This window comes from Oryctolagus cuniculus, chromosome 4 (assembly GCF_964237555.1).
Source record: "Oryctolagus cuniculus chromosome 4, mOryCun1.1, whole genome shotgun sequence".
Classification (NCBI taxonomy): Eukaryota; Metazoa; Chordata; class Mammalia; order Lagomorpha; family Leporidae; genus Oryctolagus; species Oryctolagus cuniculus.
Window position 1 is genome coordinate 95611587 of NC_091435.1, and position 22506 is coordinate 95634092.

Consider the following 22506-nt stretch of genomic DNA (forward strand, 5'->3'; position numbering starts at 1 on the left):
ACCGGATCTGACGTCAGCCTCGCCCCAGCCCTCCCCCCACCACCCACCCTGCGCGGCCCCACCCCCATCTGCAGGTCCCTAGCAAGGCGGGAAAGCGAGCGTGTAAGTTGACTTCAGCGGTGGGCGCCATGGGACGCCTAATCCCTTCTGGAACTTTCCAGGGAAACTATGGGCGGTTGTGGGATGCAGTGAGGAAGGAAACACCCCACCTCCCCGTTTCTCCTATCCTTTAATCCTTTCTTCTGCCTTGTGACTAGTTTTGTGCCTTAACCTTGGCTGAAGGGGGTGGGTAGCCATACACTTGGTTCCATTTTATATTCTGTTTGTTTAGACGTAGTTGTAGATCTTTTCTGCCTGAAGAAGCCACCTTTATAAAAAAGCCAAATCTTGAGAGACAGGAGTCAGACATAATCTGTGTTCCGAAAAAAGTCAGATGTCTGAAAAAAAGGAGAACCTTTAAGTACATTTACAAACTCCAAGTGCTAGAGGCACATACAATCTTTTTTTTTTTTTTTTTTTTTGACAGGCAGAGTGGACAGTGAGAGGGAGAGACAGGTCCTCCTTTGCCGTTGGTTCACCCTCCAATGGCCGCCGCAGCCGCTGCGCTGCAGCCAGCGCACCGCGCTGATCCGATGGCAGGAGCCAGGTGCTTCTCCTGGTCTCCCATGGGGTGCAGGGCCCAAGCACCTGGGCCATCCTCCACTGCACTCCCTGGCCACTGCAGAGAGCTGGCCTGGAAGAGGGGCAACCGGGACAGAATCCAGCGCCCCGACCGGGACTAGAATCCGGTGTGCCGGCACCGCAAGACGGAGGATTAGCCTAGTGAGCCGCGGCGCCGGCTTCAAGGAGGGAAGATTAAAGTCTGGCTTTATCCAAGAGCTTTTAGTTGGACATGGTGAGAAGAGTTCACACGTGGAAGTTAGTTGCCGGATCCCTCAGTACATCAGTATCCCTAACCATAAAAAAGAGTTATGGGCAGGTGTTTATTCTCATAGAATCCCTGCCTCCAACTGCTGATTGTACCTTCTTGCTAATGCAGACCCTGGGATGTTAATGCAGTGGTGATGGCTCAAATTGCTGCGTCCCTGCAAGAAACTGGAGCTCTGTATTGAGGTCCTGGCTTCAGACTTCAGCCTGGCCCAGCCCCAGTCATGGCTGGCATTGGGGGAGTGAACCAGCAAATGGGCACCCCTCCTTCCGTCTTCTTTCCCCGCCCCCTGGAAAAAAAGTAACTTTGATTCCTGTACAGGATGATTTTAGGTACAACTTATGGAGCTGGCATTATGGCATATTGGGTTTAGCTGCTGCCTGTGATGGTGGCATCCCATGTGGGCTCCAGTTTCAGTCTTGGTTCCTCTGTTTTCAATCCAGCTCCCTGCTAATGGCCAGGGAAAAGCACTGGAAGCTGTCCCAAGTGTTTGGGCCACTGCCACCCACATGGGAAGCCCACATGAGGCTCCTGGCTTCAGCCTGGCCCAGCCCTGGCCTTTACAGGCATCTGAGAAGTGTGCTAGCAGATAGAAGATCTCTGTCTCTCCCACTCTCTCTGCAACTGACTTTCAAACAAACAAATAAATCTTTAAAAAAATATAACTCATGTACCATGTGGTTTTCCCATTTAAAGTACACAATTGAAATGGTTTTGTATATTCACAGAATTGTGTGACCATCACAATTTCAGTCTCATCACATCCAAAGAAACCTATACTCTTTGTTTTCTCTTTCTCCCTCCCTCTCTAAAATTCTCCCAGTCTTAGACAATCAAAAGCCTATTTTTCTGCTCTAGATTTGCCTGTTCTGGATATTTTGTATGAATGGAATCATGTAATATGGAGTCCATTGTAACTGGCTTCTTAGCATAATATTTTCAATATTCATCCATGTTGTAAATATACTGGTATCTCCTTTTTTATTGTTACTTTACATTCCATTGTATGGATATATATCATATTTTTCCCATTTGATACACTTTCGGGTTCTTTCTATTTTTTAATTGTTATGAATAATTCTGCTGTGAACATTGATGTACAAAATTTTTTGTATGTGTTTTTTTTTTTAAAGATTTATATATTTATTTGAAAGTCAGAGTTACACAGGGAGAGAAGGAGAGGCAGAGAGAGAGAGAGAGAGGTCTTCCATCTGATGGTTCACTTCCCAATTGGCTGCAACGGCCAGAGTTGTGCCAATCCAAAGCCAGGAGCCAGAAGCTTCCTCCCGGTCTCCCACGCGGGTGCAGGGGCCCAAGCACTTGGGCCATCTTGTACTGCTTTCCCAGGCCTTAGCAGAGAGCTGGATTGGAAGTGGAGCAGCCAGCTCTCAAACCAGCGCCCATATGGGATGCCGACGCTTCAGGCCAGGGCGTTGACCTGCTGCGCCACAGCACCGGCCCCATGAGTATGTGTTTTCATTTTTCTGGGGGACATGCTTCAAAGTGTAGTTGCTAGACCCTTCAGTATCTATATGATTAACTTTCTGAGGAGCCGCCAAACTGTTTTCCACATCACCCGAGTTTCTTTTACATTTTCTATCACCACCAGCGTGGTGTGAAGCTTTCACTTTCTCTATAACCTCATTGATACTTGTTAGTCTGCCTTTAAAGAAAATGTATTGCCATCTTAGTGGTTATCAAATGGTATCTCATGGCTTTGATTCACATTTCTCTCACAATAATAATGCTAATATTTTCATATGTTTAGTGGCTGTTTGTAGCTTTTTTTTTTTTTTTTTTTTTTTTTTTTTTTTGACAGGCAGAGTGGACAGTGAGAGAGAGAGACAGAGAGAAAGGTCTTCCTTTTTGCCTTTGGTTCACCCTCCAATGGCCGCCACGGCCAGCGCACCGCGCTGATCCGAAGGCTGATCCGAAGGCAGGAGCCAGGTGCTTCTCCTGGTCTCCCATGCAGGTGCAAGGCCCAAGGACTTGGGCCATCCTCCACTGCCCTCCCGGGCCATAGCAGAGAGCTGGCCTGGAAGAGGGGCAACTGGGACAGAATCCGGCGTGCCGGCGCCGCAAGGCGGAGGATTAACCTATTGTTGTAGCTCTTCTTTAGAGAAATGTCTGTTCTGAAACTTTGCCCACTTCCAATGTTATTTATCTTTTTATTACTTAGTGTAAGTTGGCAGTTTGATCCTTGCTTGGTGTAAAATGGAACAATGTCAGTATTTACGGTTCCGGAGACTGAGGATTGGGGGACTTAATGATGACAATTCTCTCTTCCACAGTGTTCTGTGGAGCAGACCTTACCCACTCTCATGGTTTCCATCAGGGTCCTGTATACTTAGGGCTTGTATTTATATTTATGTCTGTATTTACAGTTTTGAAACTCCTCCTCAGATCCATGTTTAAATTTCAATTGCCTGCTGGAATATTTACCTGGGTATTTCAGAGGCTTGTAAAAGTTAACATGTCCAAAATTAAAACCATTTTAAATCTTCCCCTCTTGTGTCTTCCAAGCCTCTCTGCTGGAAATATCTTCTGTGTCACACTCCTTATCTAATTAACTAACACATATCATCCATTTTACTTCCTATAGTTTTTAAATTTTCAAATATCATTATTGAGGCCGGCACTGTGGCATAGTGGGTAGAGCCGCTGCCTGAGGGCTAGCATCTCATGGGGGCACAGGTTCAAGACCCAGCTGCTTCACTGCCAATCCAGCTCTGCTGTGTAGAAAATGGCCCAAGTCCTTGGGCCCCTGAACCCATGTAAGAGACCCGGAAAAAGCTCCTGGCCATTGCAGCCATTTGGCGAGTGAACCAACGGATGGAAGACTGTCTCTCTCTCTCTCCCCTCCTCTGCCTCTCTGTAGCTCTGCCTTCCAAATAAATAAATCAATCTTTAAAAAATTATTTGGGGGCAGGCATTGTGGCACAGTGGGTTAATGCCCTGGCCTGAGGCACCAGCATCCCATGTGGGCACCAGTTCTGGTCCCCGCTGTTCCTCCTCCAATCCAGCTCTCTGCTATGGCCCGGGAAAGCAGTACAAGATGGCCCAAGTCCTTGGGTCCCTGTACCCGCATGGGAGACCCCAAGGGAGCTCCTAGCTCCTGGCTTCAGGTCGGCACAGCTCCGGCCATTGCAGCCATCTGGGGAGTGAACCAGCTGATGGAAGACACCTCTCTCTGTCTCTACTTCTCTCTGTAACTGTCTTTTAAATAAATAAATCTTTAAAAAATATTATTTTTGAAATTTTTATTCATTTCATTTATTTGAAATGCAGAGAGACAGAAAGAAAACCAGAAAGAGACCATTGGAGATCTCTCATACGCTGGTTCATTCCCCAAGTGCCTGCAATAGCAAGGGCTGAACCAGGTGGAAGCCAGGAGTCAAGAACTCAATCTGAATTTAAAAAATTAAATAAAGAAATAAAAAAAAAAAGGGAAAAAAATGAACTCAATCTGAATCACCCACGACAGTGGTCAGGAACTACTTGAGCCATCACCTGCTGCCCCTATGATGTACATCAACAGGAGCTAAAACCTGAAACCAGGTACTCAAACAAAGGATGTAGGTATCCTAAGCTGTGGCTCAACTGCTGCACCGAATGCCACTCCCATCCCCATCATATGTGTATGTGTGTAATATATATGGAAACATATAATATATATATTTGAAAGAGCTGGGGGTGGCGGGGAGGTCTGCCATCCACTGGTTCACTCCTGGCTGAAGCCAGGAGCCAGGAACTCCATCCTGTTCTACATGGGTGGCCCAAGTACCTAGGCCATCTGGCAATGCAAGCAGTGGCTTAACCGGCTGCACCACAACACTTCCACCCTTCTTCCCCCAGAGTGTGTTTTTTTTTTTTTTTAACCTTTTCTTCTCTATCCCCACTGCCACCATTTATCTGAGCCTGTTTAGTTCATTTATCTGAAGAGCTGCAAAGTAACTTAGAAACTAAATTAGCATTTGTGGAATCTTTACAACTCTTAATTACTTTGTTTCAAGTTCAAGTAAAAGGAAATAGTGTTATAAAAAGATTAAAATGATTACCTTGGTGTCCTAGTTCGTTTGTTCTTTCTTTCTTTCTTTCTTTTTTTTTTTTTTTACAAATTGAGGAACAATAGTTTTAATTAAAGGTAAGTTTTAGAAAAACATTAATTATGCAGTATTACCCTATACAAATGGATTTTCTACAAGTAGCTCAAGCATCCAGTAAAATAATAAGAGGTGAATTGTAATTTTTTTTCAGTCATACTCAGAAAATCTAATGTGCTGACTTGCTTGTTGAGTCTTTTCCAGTCTAATCTTTTCAGCTTTGGTGATTAACTTCTCAGTGCCTCTCTTCTTTTCTTGGCCTGCCTACCAAAATCTTCTGCCAGTATCTCTGTTCATGATCACCAGAAAGGACCTCTAGTTTCCAGCAGTGTTTCTTCTTGATTTCTGTGTGTGCATGCGTTACTGCTTGAGCATCCTCAGGAGTTTTAAATCTAGCATGGCATTCTGTATCTCCTTCTAGCAAATCAACATAAACAACTTCTGAAATTGCAGCCAAAGTATCCTGGACTTGTTTCCTGCCAGGTAGGGGCTCTGTGCTAAATGATTGTGAAGATCCTAGTTCTTTTTTTTTTTTTTTTAAAGATTTATTTTTATTTGAAAGTCAGAGTTACACAGAGAGAGGAGAGGCAGAGAGAGAGAGAGGTCTTCCATCCGCTGGTTCACTCCCCCAATTGGCCGCAACGTCTGGAGCTCTGCTGATCTGAAGCCAGGAGCCAGGAGCTTCCTCTGGTCTCTCATGCTGGTGCAGGGGCCCAAGGACTTGGGCTATCCTCCACTGCTATCCCAGGCCATAGCAGAGAACTGGATTGGAAGTAGAGCAGCCGGGACACGAACCGGCGCCCATGTGGGATGCCGGCGCTTCAGGCTAGGGCGTTAACCCACTGCGCCACAGCGCCAGCCCAGAAGATCCTAGTTCTTAAAAGTGAAATAGTACTAGTACTAGTACTAGTACTCTAGTACTAGTAACTGTGTCTGGAATTTTGCAACGCTCCCTTGTGCCTCTGTAGTTACTCATTTCTGATCATTGCATTGACTAGGCTATACCATTTATTTAAAATATATTTTTTCTTTTAAAGATTTTTTAAGATTTATTTGAAAGTCACAGAGAGAGGAGGAGGAGAGAGAGAGAGAGAGAGAAATCTTCCATCTGCTGATTCACTCCCCAGATGGTAGCAATGGCCAGGCCAAAGCCAAGAGCCAGGAGCTCCCATGTGGGTGGGTATCCCATGTGGGTGGCAAGGGCCCAAGTACTTGGATTATTTTCTGCTGCTTCTACCAGGCCATGAGCAGGGAGCTGGATGGGAAGTGGAGCAGCTGGGACGTGAACCAGTGCCATATGGGATTCTGGTGTTGCTGGTGGCAACTCTACCTGCTATACCACAATATCAGCCCCTTTTAAAATTATTTTTAAAATATTTATTTATTTACTTGAAAGTCAGAGTTACACAGAGAGAGAAGGAGAGGCAGAGAGAGAGAGAGGGAAAGAGAGAGGTCTTCCATCCGCTGATTTACTCCCCAATTGGCCACAATGGCCAGAGCTATGCCAATCTGAAGCCAGGAGCCAGGAGCTTCCTCCGGGTCTCCCATGTGAGTGGAGGGGCTCAAGGACTTGGGCTGTCCTCTACTGCTTTCCCAGGCCATAGCAGAGCGGTAGATATAAAGTGAAGCAACTGGGACTCCAACAGGCTCCCATATGGGATGCCAGCACTGCAGGCTGTGGCTTTACCAGCTACACCACAGTGCTGGCCCCTTAAAATTATTTTTAAAGATTTGTTTATTTATTTGAAAGGCAGAGTTACAGAGAAAGAGAGATCCTCCAATCTCTGGCTCACTCCCCAAATGACCACAATAGTCAGGGCTGGGTCAGGCCAAAGAAAGGAGCTTGGAACTCTATCCAGGTCTTCCATGCAGATGGCATTCTCTGCTGCCCTCCTGGGCGTGTTAGCAGGGAGCTGGACTAGGAGCACAGGCTGCTGGGACTGAAACTGGCACTCCAACATGGATGCTGGCATTGGCATTGCAGATGGCAGCACAAGCCACTGCACCACAACGCTGGCCCCTAGGTGGTACCACTTCTAATCTTTCTTATATTCCCCCTAGGAAAAAGAGATTAATCTTATTTTTCCCCTTTAGTACCTAGACAATATTCAGTGTAATCTAATAATTAAGCAGGAGCGAAATATTAACTGTAGAATCTAAGTGATTCTACAATATAGGTGCTCATTGTATGATGCTTTTCACTATGCTTGCAAGTTTTCATAATCAAATACAGGGAGTGAATTGAGTGAAAATGTCCCCCCAGGGTTCATGAGTGCAAGCTTCATCCCAGTGTGGTAGTATTAAGAGGTGGCCAACCTTTAAGCCATGGAGCCTAGTAGTAGGTAATGAGGTCTTTTAGGGGTGTTACCTGTGGAAGAGTCTGGAGAGTGAACAAGTGGATGGAAGTTCTCTCTCTCTGTATCTACCTCCCTCTCTGCAACCCTGACTTTCAAATAAATAAACAAATCTTTAAAACAAAAACTACTTGTCTGGAGGAGTTAGTCCTTGAGAAAGTGAGTTGCTACAAAGTGAGGCCATCACACGGCCTCTTTAGCACAGGACTGTTCCTTTCTCTGCATCTCTGCCATGTAATACAGCCAGGGGGAGCTCACCAGAGGCCAAACAGATGGGGCCACCATTCTAGGACTTACAGCCTCCAAAACATGGGCCAAATAAACCTCTTTTTCTTTTGTATAAAGTACCCCGCCTCCCATATTTTGTTGTAGTAACAGAAAGCAATCATGGTACCATGTGCTCTGAAATCATTGATGGCTTCCCGTAACTTTTAGCTTAAAATCTAAAATCCTTAATATAGCCTGGAGTTCTCTGCATGATCTCTTCCCTAACTACCATGCTCATCCTTGTTCACTATGCTATAGACACACAGTTTCTCACTCTTCCTGGGTCCTCCACTCTGTGCCTCTGCAAGAGTTGTTCCCTCTTCCCAGAAATACCCTTCCTTCTAACACACATCTGATGCCAGAATTGAGGTGCATGGATTAAGCCACTGCCTGTGACATGGGCAACTGACATCTAAGTGTCAGTTTGAGTCGTGACTGCTCCATTACCAATCCAGATCCCTGCTAATGCACCTGGGAAGGCAGTGGAAAATGGCCCAAGTACTTGGATTCCTGCCACAAAAGTGAGAGACCAAGATGGAGTTCCTGGCTCCTGAATTTGGCCTGGCCCAGACCTGGCTGTTGCGACCATTTGGAGAGTGAACCAATGGATGAACGATCTCTTTATCTGTCTCTCCCTCTCTCTCTGTTGCTCTTCTTTCAAATAAAATACATCTTTAAGAAAACACAAAAACAAATGTGGGCTCCTATTCATTTTATGCCTTGCTTTGCTTCTTAGTTTAGATTACATTAGATCTCTTATTTACACACTTTTTTAGAAAAAGATTTATTTTATTTATTTGAAAGGCAGAGTTACAGAGAGGGAGGGAGAGACAGAGAAAAAGAGAGGGAGATCTTCTGTCTGCTAGTTTACTCCCCAAATGGTGGCAGTGGTCAGGGCTGGGCCAGGCTGAAGCCGGGAGCCAGGCATTTCATCTGGGTCTTCCATGTGGGTGCAGGAGCCAATCATTGCCTGTGTTGCAGGTGGTGGCTTAACCTGCTACATCACAATGCTGGCCCCATTTGTACATGTACAGCACTCATTACCACTCGTTGTTATATAACAATTACAATTAAACAATAGGAATATATACATTATTTTATTTTTTATTCTTTCTATGATTATGACTTTTATATCCATCTTTCCCTCTAGACTGTGAATTTCTTGAAGACAGTGCCCATGCCTGTTTTGTATGCCACTTTATACCTAGTACCAGTGCCTGGCACATAACAAGCCTTCAATTGCACAGGTTTATTTTTTGTTTGTTTGTTTGTTTGTTTGTTTTGTTTTGACAGGCAGAGTGGACAGTGAGAGAGAGACAGAGAGAGAAAGGTCTTCCTTTTCCGTTGATTCACCCCCCAACAGCCACTGCGGCTGGTGCGCTCTGGCTGGCGCTGATCCGAAACCAGGAGCCATGTGCTTCCTCCTGGTCTCCCATGCGGGTGCAGAGCCCAAGCACTTGGGCCATCCTCCACTGCACTCCCGGGCCACAGCAGAGAGCTGGACTGGAAGAGAAGCAATCGGGACAGAATCTGGCGCCCCGACCGGGACTAGACCAGGACTAGAACCTGGGGCACCAGCGCCGCAGGCGGAGAATTAGCCTATTGAGCCACGGTGCCAGCCAGATTTTTTTTTTTTTTTTTTAAGATTTATCTATTTGTTTGAAAGAGAGAGAAAGAGAGGGGTGGGGGAAGGGAAAGTGAGGGAAAGAGAGAGAGGTCCTTCATCCTCTGGTTCACTCCCCAAATGGCTGCAATAACCAGGGCTGGGCCGGGATGAAGCCAGGAGCCAGTATCTTCATCTGGGTCTCCCACATGAGTGCAGGGGTCCAAGTATTTGAGCCATCTTCTGGTGCTTTTCCCGGCACATTAGCAGGGAGCTGGATGAGAAGCGTAGCAGTGAGGACTTGAACTGGTGCCCTTATGGGATGCAGGTATTGTAGGTGGCTGGTTAACCTGCTACACCACAACACCTGCCCCTCAATCATACTTTCGGAGTAAATGAAAGAAAGCAAAGTATGAATTTCAAATTGATTGGGCTGGGAGCAAGGTGCCTTTATAGGTCCCTGAGCAGGAGACTGACCTGCTGAAAATAGGGCAGGTTGTCCTGGCAGTCATGGAGGGCAGACAATCATGTCACGTATGCCTATCTCCAGCACCTATCAAAGTGCCAGGCTGCTGAATGAGTGGTCATGTTGGATGTGGCTCCAGTACAGTAAACATGAGATGATGAGGACTCGGCCCTCACAACAGCAAGAATGGGGAGTAAACAGGGCCGGCGCTGTGGCACAGTGGGTAAAGCCGCCGCCTGTAGTGCTGGCACCCGATATGGATGCTGGTTTGAGACCTGGCTGCTCCACTTCCAATCCAGCTCTCTGCTATGACCTGGGAAAGTGGTAAAAGATGGCCCAAGTGCTTGGGCCCCTGCACCTGCATGGGAGACCCGGATGAAGCTCCTGGCTCCTGGCTTTGGATTGGTGCAGCTCTGGCCATTGTGGCAATTTGGGGAGTGAACCAGTGGATGCAAGACCTCTCTCTCTCTCTCTCTCTCTCTCTCTCTCTCTCTCTCTTTCTCTGCAACTCTGCCTTTCAAATAAATAAAATTCATATATTTTTTAAAAAAAGAACGGGGAGTAAACAGTGAGTGGGGAGACTCAGAGGATGGGCCTGAGTGGCCATGGTGCTGGGACTAGGGGTCAGAGGACAAGGAGTAGTCAGAAATGGCCATCTAAACTTTGAGGGGAAATAGCATGAGAGGGAAGAATGTGCCCACTTGGAGGTGTCCTCCCACAGGCTTCTCACAAAGCTTGGCGCACAGCCAGAGGCTGCCCCCAGATTTAATGGCTGCACCTCCCTAACAGAATCAAAACCTGCTCTCTCAACATCTCTGAATTTCAACTTCCATTCTAGAATTCATTAGTTCATTCCTTAGTGATTTTTTTTTTTTTTTTTTTTTTTGGTAATCCTTTACTCATCTCACTTCCTGGAGGAATATGCAAAAGATAGATCAGAGGACTAGTTTGTTTAATAGGCAATAGGGACGTGCTAAAGTGTGTTGAAAAAAAAAAGTGGATTATGTTTTCAGTGTTAGATTTTAGAAGAGTGGTAGCAATGCGGAGAGTGGGTTTGGGGACTGATGAGCATAGGGAAGACAGAAGACTGGGGACAGGTGAGGAATAAGCCTTTGGCTTGGGCTGTGCAGCATATTCCTAGCAAGGGTTGGTGGGAGCTGAGAGCCAGCAATGTGCTTGGTGAACCCAGAGGAAGAACCTTCTTTTTCAAATTCACACAGTTTCATCATTCAGGTGGATGGGAGCCACATCAGGAGACAGTGCCAGGAACTGTCAATGGTCTAGGTAGGAATATAAAGAGGACCAGCAAGTGAGTGAACCTGAACTAAAGCCGTGGCAATGGGGTTAGAGAAAATAGAACACATATGACGTGCTGTGAACTGCTGCACATTCATACTTTTTACCTGCTCTGTAAATACATATCTGGGCCCTTTAAATAGTTTCCTTTGCCAAATGACACAGGAACTTTGCAAATACAGGGCACTGGATGGGCACTGTGGGCAGAAAGAGTTTTGCTTCCTAGTTCCAGCGTGGCTTTTCCCTCCGTGCTGCAGCACACGAGGCACCCATGGTCCCCAGCTCCTGCAGGGATGCAGCTCCCTCTGGCACGGAGCTGCTGTGTGCTGACAGCCTCTCTGGGTTCTGGCTCCTGCAGTGCCTGGCAGCCAGTGGCTCCTGGCAGCCAGCAACTTCCTCCAGAACACCCATCCCCAGCCCCAGCCAGGTTTTGGAGAAGAGGCCCCTGGCTCCTGCAGCGTTTGCAGCTTCTCGGGTCTCCAGCTCCAGTAGCACGAAGCACCCGGCAGTTCTCAGCAGCGGTTTTCAGAAGCCCTCCACAGTGCCCAGCAGCATCTAGTATTGGACAGAAGTACCCAGCGACACCCAGCAGGGGCAGCAATGGGTGGCTTCTCCTGGAGCAACATCCGATGGTTTTGTAGGTGAGCTACTGCCCCTTGAACAGCTTTCCCTGGCCTCCTAGAGGGAAGATCTCTGGGAAATTCCAAGGGGCTGATTCCTGCCAAGTTCTGCTCGTGTGGCACTGCAGCAACTTTGCTGTGTGTTCTCTGTGCTTCCTGGGTCTCTGTTCTTGAGAGGAAAGGAGGTCTTTCTCCGGGGCTCTGCCTCAGACCCTGCTCTGGGGCTCCTCACATCTGCTCTCCTCCTATCCTTTGTTCTCTATTTCTCACTACTTGATTCTTCATCTCTCCTATCCCCAGTTATAGTTAGTAATTATTTCTATTATAGTTTTTCTGTTTTACTGTGTTGTTGATCTCTCCTTGTGGCACCATAACTAATTCAGAATTGATTACAGTTAGGAGTATTCCCCGTAAGATACCACTGCAATGTGGACATGAAGGTGAGAGAGAGAGAAGCTAAAGCAACTTCTAGATTCTGACTTGAAGAGGCAACGGTGCCATAAACTAGGAAGGAGAATACGGGCAGGAAGCACATAGAATTTGAAGTGTCAAGGCTGGTGTTGTGACATAGCAGGTAAAGTCACCGCCTGTGACACCAGCATGCCCTGTGGGCAGTGGTTCAAGTCTCAGCTGCTTCACTTCTGATCCAGCTCCTTGATAGTGCACCTGGGCAAGCAGTGGAAGATGGGCCAAGTGTTTGGGCCCCTGACACTCATATGGGAGACCTAGGTGCAGCTCCTGGCTCCTGGCTTCTGCCAGATGGAAGTGAATGGAAAAGCTCTGTCTCTCCCGCTCTCTCTTTCTGTAACTCTTTCAAATAAATAAATACATCTTTTAAAAAATTTTTCAAAGAATTTGAGGTTTTGTTGGGACTTCCAATGGAGGTGTCTAGAGTACTGGCAGTATTACAATCTGGGGCTCAATGGAATATACAGATCTGGAATTACCAGTACAGCAGTGATCAAGGAAACCTTATTTTTAATAAGTGGGTTCTTGAAGGAAGAGACAGTAGTAGGTATGTTAGTCTGTTTTGTTATTAGAACAAAAATGCCTAAGTCAGGCTAACTTTATGTAGAAAATAGGTTTAGAAGCTAAAGTCCACAAACAGCATGATATAAGCTCTAGTAAGTCCCTGTTCCCCTTGGCTGTATTACTTCTGGGGAGGTGGCAATGGTGGGAGTGCATGTGTGCAAAAGTGATCACATTGTGAACAGGAAGCCAGAGAGCAACTTGTGGAACAGGCTTTTACTTCAACTCCCAGAGCTTACTCTAGGAGGCCAGCATGTCCCAGCACCTCCAATAACCCAAGCACCACCCACTGACAGTGACCCCAGCGTCTTGCTCTCTTGCAAATAGAAACTGACAAGAGGCCAAACTGCAGCCCAGACAAGGCTTGTTGGGGCTTATGCCTGAGCACAGGAGAGACAGCACTGCAGGAAGAGGTTTGCTAACTGGTTCCTCCAGGGGAGCTGGCACGGGTTTTTATCAGGTGGGGAGGTGTGGCGATTCCTTCCTGGCCAGGACGCTGGAGTTTGCACTGGGTGTTCTGCACAGGCGCAGTTCCTTTTTTTGTTGTGGCTACAAAAGGCTCAAAATGGAGGTGGTAAGTAGCACCACCACCCCAGGAGGTCACATATCCGCTACACTAGGCTATTCTGAGCACGTGTTCAGGTCAGGGGAGTCCTGACTAGGGACGCAGGGTGTCTTTTGTGGTTAGGGGCTGGACGCTCCTTGCGCATGATTATCTTGGAGCTGGAGATGGACACCTAATCATTCTGGAGGTAGATACAGACAGTTCAGGCACTTCCGGCAGGAAGCTGGGGCGGATGATGGCTTGAAATCTGTGAGTGACATTTCTATGGTGTCTCACCACGAGGCCCCGCCTCTTAAAGGTTCCACAGTGTTTTCCACTGCTTCTCTGGGGACCAGACTTTCCACATGAGACTATGGAAGACAAACCATAGTAGCAGGTAACTCAGAGAACACTGGCCATCTGTACATAAAGTGACTGAACACCCACTCACTGCTTGAATTTGAATGTGGAAGTCAAAACCCTGAGACTTACTTAAGGCACATTTTCATGAACCAGCCCAGGGCAGAGAGGAAATTAAGAAAACATTTAGTTAATGTGCTGAGTATGGCTGTATAATGTACATTATCATATCGTATAATGTACAATCAATCACTTTGGAATGTCCTAAGCAGTAGAAAAATAAATTAAAGTCCTTCTCCAGAAACCTAGAGAAATCTGTGAAAGAGAAGAAAAAATAGAAGGGGCTGATGCCGTGGCGCACTAGGCTAATCCTCCACCTGTGGCGCCGGCATCCCATATGGGCGCCGGTTCTGGTCCCAGCTGCTCCTCTTCCAATCCAGCTCTCTGCTGTGACCTGGGAAAGCAGTGGAAGATGGCCCAAGTACTTGGGCCCCTGCAGCCGCGTGGGAGACCAGGAAGAGGCACCTGGCTCCTGGCTTCAGATCGGCACAGCTCTGGCTGTTGCCGCCATTTGGGGAGTGAACCAATGGAAGGAAGACCTTTCCCTCTGTCTCTCTCTCACTATCTGTAATTCTACCTGTCAAATAAATAAGTAAAATCTTTTTAAAAATAGAAAACAGAAATAACAAAATTTAGTAATATGGTAATTGAGTAATTTTTTCATAATACATATTTTCCATGAACTTTTTGAAGACCCCTTATATACATGGACTGCATAATTTTTGCACCAAGTAAACTTCTATTGTTTGAACATGATTTGACTACCCAAATCATGAAGATTTTTAAACCCTCAATATTTTGTTAATGGTACTAAAAGGGTGGAGACTTGATCCAATCAAGGTGTCTGAAGGTGAGGCCTTTGGGAAGTGATTGGATTGGCTTAGAAGGTAGGGTGCTCCACAGCTTTCTCTACAAGGAGAAACTGTATGGGTGAGTCAGCGCCTGTCTGCTTCCTCACATGTTCTGCCATCCACCACTGTCATCAGACCCCAGAGCAATTGCCCTGCCTGAACTTGGGCCATGAGCCTCCAACGCTGTGAACTGAAATAAACTCCTCCTTCTAAGCTAGCTTTTTCCAGGTATTGAAGTTACAATGACAAAAAACTGACTAATACAAAACTTATCTTTAAATTCCACTTTTTATGGACCCCTGCAGCCTCGTGGGAGACCAGGAAGAGGCACCTGGCTCCTGGCTTCAGATAGCTCAGCTCCGGCCATTTCAGCCATTTAGGGAGTAGACCAGCAGATGGAAGACCTTTCTTTCTGTCTCTCCCTCTCTCTGTCTATAACTCTACCTCTCAAATAAATAAAAACATATTTAAAAAAATAAAAATTGACATTTTATTCTGCAACTTGCTTTTTTCACTTCGTAATCTAAAGTAGGCTAAATAGCTTTCCATAACATATGAGATTTTTCTCTTGTGTTGAGACACTTGTGTGGAATTCCAAAATAAATATGTGCCATGACCTATTTTGCTGTCCTCTATTTATGAATACCTGGAGGGTAGGGAGAAGTCAGCCATTTAAAGAGCAGGGAGGGGCCGGCGATGTGGAGCAGAAGGTTAATCCTCTGCCTGAGGCGCCACCATCCCAAATGGGCGCTGGTTCAAGTCCTAGCTGCTCCCCTTCTGATCCAGCTCTCTGCTATGGCCTGGGAAAGCAGCAGAAGATGACCGAACTGCTTGGGCTCCTGAACCCTCATGGGAGTCCCAGAAAAAGCTCCTGGTTCCTGGCTTTGGATGGGCCCATCCCTGGCCACTGCGGCCAATTGGGGGAGTGAACCAGCGCGTGGAAGACCTTTCTCCATTTCTCTCTTTCACTGTCTCTAACTCTACCTCTCAAATAAATAAATAAAATCTTCAAAAAAATGAGAGAGATAAAGAGCAAGGGAACAAGTGTTTCTGGGAGGGGATCAGTGAGATTACAAAGGCCCTGAAGTGAGACTGTTGGGCAGGCTCCAGAAACAGCGAGCAGACCGTTGGCATTCGACAAGGCCCAGCTAAGCTGGAGGGAGCTGTGCTGCAGAAAGCAGGTTTGGGTTGCCCGAGGTGGAACCCTGCCTCCCCAGATGCTAACAGAGACACCCTAGGACAGTTTAACCTCCATGATTCTGTTGCCCCCATGGTAAAATAACAATGAGAATAACATCTACTTCCTGGGATGCTTGTCAGGAGTCAGTTAGTCAATACAAAGCACTGAAAGCAATGTCCAGGCCATGAATTAATTACTATGGGGCCGGCGCTGTGGAGTAGTGGGTAAAGCTCCTGCCTGCGGTTCCGGCATCCCAGATGGGCAACGGTTCAAGTCCTGGCTGCTCCACTTCTGATTCAGCTCTCTGCTGCAGCTTGGGAAAGCAGTAGAAGACTTGGGCCCCCTGCACCCACATGGGAGACCTGGAGGAAGCTCCTGGCTCCTGGCTTCGGATCGGCACAACTCTGGCCATTGTGGTCAATTGGGGAGTGAACCAGCAGATGGAAGACTCTCACTCTCTCTCTCTGCCTCTCCTTCTCTCTCTGTGTAACTCTGACTTTCAAATACATAAATAAATCTTTAAAAAAACCCACAATTATTATGTAGATCCTAGAAAGGACACTGGAGGTTATTTAAATTCAGTGGGAAATTTTGAAATGTTCTAATCAGGGAAATGACTTGATCAAGTTTTATTTATTTTTTTAAAAGATTTATTTATTTGTTTGAAAGCAGAGTTACAGAGAGGCAGGTGCAGAGACAGGGGCAGAAGTAGAGGCAGAGAGAGAGAGATCTTCCATTCACTGGTTCATTCCCCAGATGGCCGCTACAGCCGGAGAAAAGCTGATCTGAAGCCAGGAGCCAGGAGCTTCTTCTGGGTCACCCACATGGGATGCTGGTGCCAAGGCAGTGGCTTTACCTGTTATGCCACACCACCAGTCCCGGTCAGGTTTTATTTTTACAAGATTACACTTCCCATTGAATGGAGAGTAGGCTGCAAGGAGGTAACAGCTAGGAGGAAGCCAGGGGTGAAGCCACTGGAACATGACAATGGCAAAGGAGACAGAGATAAATGGGTACATTTTTATCTATTTTAGGGACTGAATTGAGTGGATTTGTAGAAGAGTAAGAGGTCAGAAATGGCAAGGACTCAAGAAGAGCTGTGGTCACTGGGACTGTGATGGGAAAGCCCGAGAGAGGAGTTTGGGCAGGGAGGAAAGAGTGAGTTTGATTTTAAATTGCGTTTGAGAGGCTTTGAAACATCAAAGTGGAAGCTATCAAATAGACAGGTAGATAAACAGGGAGTCTTCAAAAGTTTCCTGGAAAACGCATATTTTCAAAAAACTGCATGGGCCAGCACTGTGGTGTAGGGGGCCCTCCGCCTGTGGTGTTGGCATCCCTATGGGCGCTGGTTTGTGTCCCGGCTGCTCCTCTTTGGGTTCAGCTCCCTGCTAATGTGCCTGGGAAAGCAGCAGAAGATGGCCCAAGTACTTGAGCCACTACACCTACATGGAAGACCCAGAAAAAGCTCTTGGCTCCTGGCTTTGGATAGGCCCAGCTCTGGCCATTGTGGACATTTGGGAGTGAACCAGCAGATGGAAGACCTTTCTGTTTCTCCCTCTCTCTGTAACTCTGCCTTTCCAATAAATTAATTAATTAAAAAAAAAAAATCTATGCGGGACCAGAGCTGTGGCGCAGCGAGTTAAAGCCCTGGCCTGAAGTGCCGGCATCCCATATGGGCACTGGTTCTAGTCCCAGCTGCATCTCTTCTGATCCTGCTCTCTACTATGGCCTGGGAAAGCAGTAGAAGATGGCCCAAGTCCTTGGACTCCTGCCTGCGTGGGAGACCTGGAAGAGGCTCCTGGCTCCTGACTCCTGGCTTCGGATCGATGCAGCTCCGGCTGTTGTGACCATCTGGGGAGTGAACCAGCGGATGGAAGACCTCTCTCTGTGTCTCTACCTCTCTCTGTAACCTTGTCTTTCAAATAAATAAAAAATAAATCTTTAAAAAAAAACAATGCGTGGCTTTCAAAAAATGTTTTGCACCAGAATAAACATCTTTTGAGTTGAGTTTTCTGCAACTTTTTGAAAGTGCCGTCATACAAATACAAAATTGGATATTCATTAAAATCTTATCATCTGGAAGTTATAAATTCTGTTTGCTTTTATCCCTAGGTTTCTATTCAACAAATGGTATTTAAGCAACAAATTATGAACTGAGCATTGAACACTTTTTGTTGGTGATTCAAAGTTGTATTTGGCTTTTTTTGCCCTGATTGACAGTGGTGTTGCATCTTACATGTATAATATTGGGTGTATAAGCTTCTATGATATGACTGTACATATTTAATGATCTCTTATTTAATGATCTTTTTTCCTCATTTTTACACCTTTCAAATAATGAAATTCAATGAATATTTTTGTACTCAAATCTATACATGAGGTTTTCACTTTTTTTTGTTTAGGATAGATTTCTAGAATGGGAAATACTTTTTCAATACTTTTTAAAAATTTTTTTAAAAGATTGATTTATTTATTTAAAAGTCAGAGTTACACAGAGAGAGAAGGAGAGGCAGAGAAGTCTTCCATCTGCTGGTTCACTCACCTGTTGTCTGCAACGGCCAGAGCCAATCTGAGGCGAGGAGTCAGAAGCTTCTTCTTCTGGGTCTTCCCACACGGGTGCAGGGGCCCAAGGACTTGGGCCATCTTTTACCACTTTCCCAGGTCATAGCAGAGAGCTGGATTGGAAGTGGAGTGGCCAGGACTTGAACCGTTGTCCATACGGGATGTTGGCACTTCAGCCTGGAACTTTACCCACTATGTCACAGTGCCAGACCCCTGTCAAAACTTTTATAAAGAATTTTTAGAAACATGATGTCAACTTTTCATAAAAGCTGTATTAAGTTACACTCTTAGTAGCAATCACCACACTATTGCCATGGAAATGAAAAACTGTTGATGGACGAAACATGACATCTTAGTTTTAATTTACATCCTTTTACAACCAGTGACTTGGTTTATTTCTGCCAATCTCTCATGGCTGTTACCACTGACTGATGACTGTGGTGCTCTCTGCCTGCAATGTTCTCTACTCCCCCATTTTCCCCTTTGCCTGATTAATTCCTACTAATTTTTTTTTTTTTTTTTTTTTTTGACAGGCAGAGTGGACAGTGAGAGAGAGAGACAGAGAGAAAGGTCTTCCTTTTTCCATTGGTTCACCACACAGTGGCCGCTCCGGTGGCGCGCTGCAGCCAGCGCACGGTGCTGATCCGAAACCCGGAGCCAGGTGCTTCTCCTGGTCTCCCATGCAGGTGCAGGGACCAAACACCTGGGCCATCCTCCACTGCCCTCCCGGGCCACAGCAGAGAGCTGTACTGGAAGAGGAGTAACCGGGACAGAACTAGCACCCCGGCCGGGACTAGAACCCGGGGTGCTGGCACCGCAGGCAGAGGATTAGCTTAGTGAGCCGCGGCGCCAGCCAATTGTAACTAATTTTTAACAGGTTCAATGTAATTTGTAGATACAAGTGTGGGAACATAATGATATTCCCTTCTTCCCTTCCACCCTCCCAACCAACAATCTATTTTTGATGTGATCAATTGATTGATGCTTATTTCCACCCAAACTCTAAACTTTAGGAGAGCAAGAGTCCTTTGATTATTAATGAGCCCCCATCCAACAACTGTTGGGAATACATGGATGAAAAAAATGAAAAGGAAGTAGGAGTGGAGAGGGACCATGATTGGCTAGCAAGGGTCATGTGCCCACCCCATGCCTGAGAGGTAGGCCTATTACTGCAAAGAGCTAGTGGCACAAATACAGCCAGGGGAAATCCCTGGAGGCTGGGCAGCTAGCCCAATCTGTGTCAGCCACAAGAAATTAAATTTTTTTTTTTTTGTACTGAGAGCTACAGATTTTCTTTACCAGGCATTTCTTTATTACATTTAGGCTTAGAAAGTAATTTCTCATCCTGAGGTGAGATAAATGTACCCTTACATTTTCCTCTAGGTTTGAAAGCAATGGTTTCCTTTCAACAACGGATATAAGTTGGGTAGTTTTCATTACAAAAACATAGGAAAAAGCACAGCGAAAAGGGCTCAAGGCAAGAACAAATTTCCTGAACTGCACAGAAGACAGAGAGTGAAACATCCAAGAGATTTTCTTTTTCTGATTTGCTGTGGACACAGGGAATGTCTTAATGTTAACATTGTTCTCACAAGCATATTTATGGGGCCAACATCATTTAAAGAAGACTCAAAAGAGTGGACTGGATTTCTAAAATACATTATACAAAATCTCAGGCCACACCAGCATGACCAGGTGAGAGGGTCACATAACCAATTACAAATAGGATTTTGGGCTCAACCAGTAAAACTTTCCCTCCCATCCGCAGTCAGCGTCAATCCCTGATAATTGGTCCAGGAAGTCCTGGGAGCAATGTTGCTCCCTTGCTTCATCCTCATGGCTTTTCTGTTCCACTTCAAGCAAGGACTACAGGGAGGGAGGGAGGGGCCCTCTGTTTTACCTGCATCGTTTGCCTCTCAGTGTCTAATGGAGCTGCTGCTGGTACAGTTCTTTTAGTTGGGCTCATTCTTTTAGGGCCTTAAGCTGGCTACCCACGTGCCGCGAGATTGTGTATATGAGGTCTGTCCTTGTCCACAAGGTACAAATATATTCTATACTTTCTTTTATTTACTCTTTTCACCTATGACATTTAGGTTAAATTCCATCTGGAGTCTACCGTTTTTGAAGATTATTTGAGAGGCAGAGTGACAGAGAGAGAGAGGGAGAGAATGAGAGCAAGAGCAAGAGCGAGAGCAAGATCTTCCATTCACTGGTTCACTCCCCAAACGGCCACAACAGCTAGGTCTGGGCTATGCTGAAGCCAGGAGCCAAGAGCTCCATTTGGGTCTGCCGCATGAGTGACAGGGACCCAAGCATTGGGAGTTATCTTTCACTGACTTCCTAGGCACATTAACAGGAAGCTGGGTTGGAAGCACAGAAGCTGGGACTTGAACCAGCACTCAGCTGTGGGATGCTGGTGTTGCAAGCAGCAGCTTAACTTGCTGTTCACAAAGCAAACCCCAGGATCCACTTTTATGTGTGGTGCTGAGTAGACGCAGTGCTGAGTAGATCATTTTATATTTCTCCATGCAGATATCATCAGTTTTCTCAACTTTGAGTATCAAGTAACTTGTCTTTAGCCTTGGGTGTTGCTTTCACTGTCTATTAAACTTATACTCAGCTGTTTTGCTCGGTTGAGCTTTCTGATTTGCTTGAAGCCCTATTGCTTTTTTAAAAATATTTTATTTATTTATTTGAGAGGTAAAGTTACAGACAGTGAGAGAGAGAGAGACAGAGAGAGAGAGAGAGAGAGAGAGAGAGGTCTTCCATCCACTGGTTCACTTCCCAAATAGCTGCAACGGTCAGAGCTGAGCCAATCTAAAGCCAGGAGTCAGGAGTTTCTTCTGGGTCTCCCACGTGGGTACAGGGGCTCAAGTGCTTGGGCTGTCTTCTGCTTTCCCAGGCCATAGCAGAGAACTGAATCAGAAGAGGAGCAGCTGGAACTGGAACCAGCACCCATATGGGATGCTGGCACTGCAGGCAGCGGCTTTAACCACCATGCCACAGTGCTGGCCCCCAGTATTACTTTTTAGCTCTTTTTTTTTTTTTTGACAGGCAGAGTGGACAGTGAGAGAGAGACAGAGAGAGAAAGGTCTTCCTTTTGCCGTTGGTTCACCCTCCAATGGCCGCCGCTGCAGCCGGCGCACCGCGCTGATCCGATGGCAGGAGCCAGGAGCCAGGTGCTTTTCCTGGTCTCCCATGGGGTGCAGGGCCCAAGCACCTGGGCCATCCTCCACTGCACTCCCTGGCCATAGCAGAGAGCTGGCCTGGAAGAGGGGCAACTGGGACAGAATCTGGCGCCCCGACCGGGACTAGAACCCGGTGTGCCGGCGCCGCAAGGTGGAGGATTAGCCTATTGAGCCACGGCGCCGGCCTTTTTTTTTCTTTTGACAGGCAGAGTGGACAGTGAGAGAGAGAGAGACAGAGAGAAAGGTCTTCCTTTGCCATTGGTTCACCCTCCAATGGCCGCCGCTACCGGCGCGCTGCAGCCGGTGCACCACGCTGATCCGAAGCCAGGAGCCAGGTGCTTCTCCTGGTCTCCCATGGGGTGCAGGGCCCAAGCACTTGGGCCATCCTCCACTGCACTCCCGGGCCATAGCAGAGAGCTGGCCTGGAAGAGGGGCAACCGGGACAGAATCCGGCGCCCCGACCAGGACTAGAACCCGGTGTGCGTCCGGCGCCGCAAGGCAGAGGATTAGCCTACTGAGCTGCGGTGCCCAGTATTACTTTTTAAGAAAACTTTTGGGCAGGCTTTATGGCACAGTAGGCTAAGCCTGTGCTTAGGATGCCTGCATCACATATTGGTGTGCCGGGTATCGAGTACCTCCAGTTCTGTTCCAGGTCCTTACTAATGCACACCCGGGGAGGCAGAAGGTGATGGCTCAAGTACCCAGGAGGGGAACCTGAATGGAGTTCCTGGCTCCTGGCTTCAGCCTGGCTCAACTTCCGCTGTTGGGGCCATTTGGGAAGTGAACCAGTGAATGGAAAATCTCTCTCTGTCTTTCCTCTCTTTCTGTTTCTGTTATTCTGCCTTTCAAGTACATCAATCTTTAAAAACAAGTCCAGGGAGGAGTTGTGGTGCAGTGGGTTAAGCTGCTGCCTGTGACTCTGACACCCAATATGAACACAAATTCAACTCCCAGATGCCCTACTTCTGATCCAGCACCCTTCTAATGTGCCTCGGAAAACAGATGGTGCAGGTACTTGGGCCCCTACCACCTAAGTGGGAGACTTGGATGAAGCTTCTGGCTCCTGGATTTGGCCTAATCTACCCCTGGCTTTTG

At 46.7% G+C, this 22506-nt stretch overlaps 1 protein-coding gene across 1 annotated transcript in view; it reads left to right on the forward strand.

The window, feature by feature from the left end:
* LOC100353287 (nmrA-like family domain-containing protein 1) overlaps positions 1-22506 on the forward strand; it is a 72554-nt gene that overhangs the window by 280 nt on the left and 49768 nt on the right. Inside the window, exon 2 of the mRNA XM_051818435.2 lies at positions 18-102. Within this exon, the coding sequence (XP_051674395.2) occupies positions 18-102 (85 nt within the window). The remainder of the gene's footprint in view (positions 1-17; positions 103-22506) is intronic.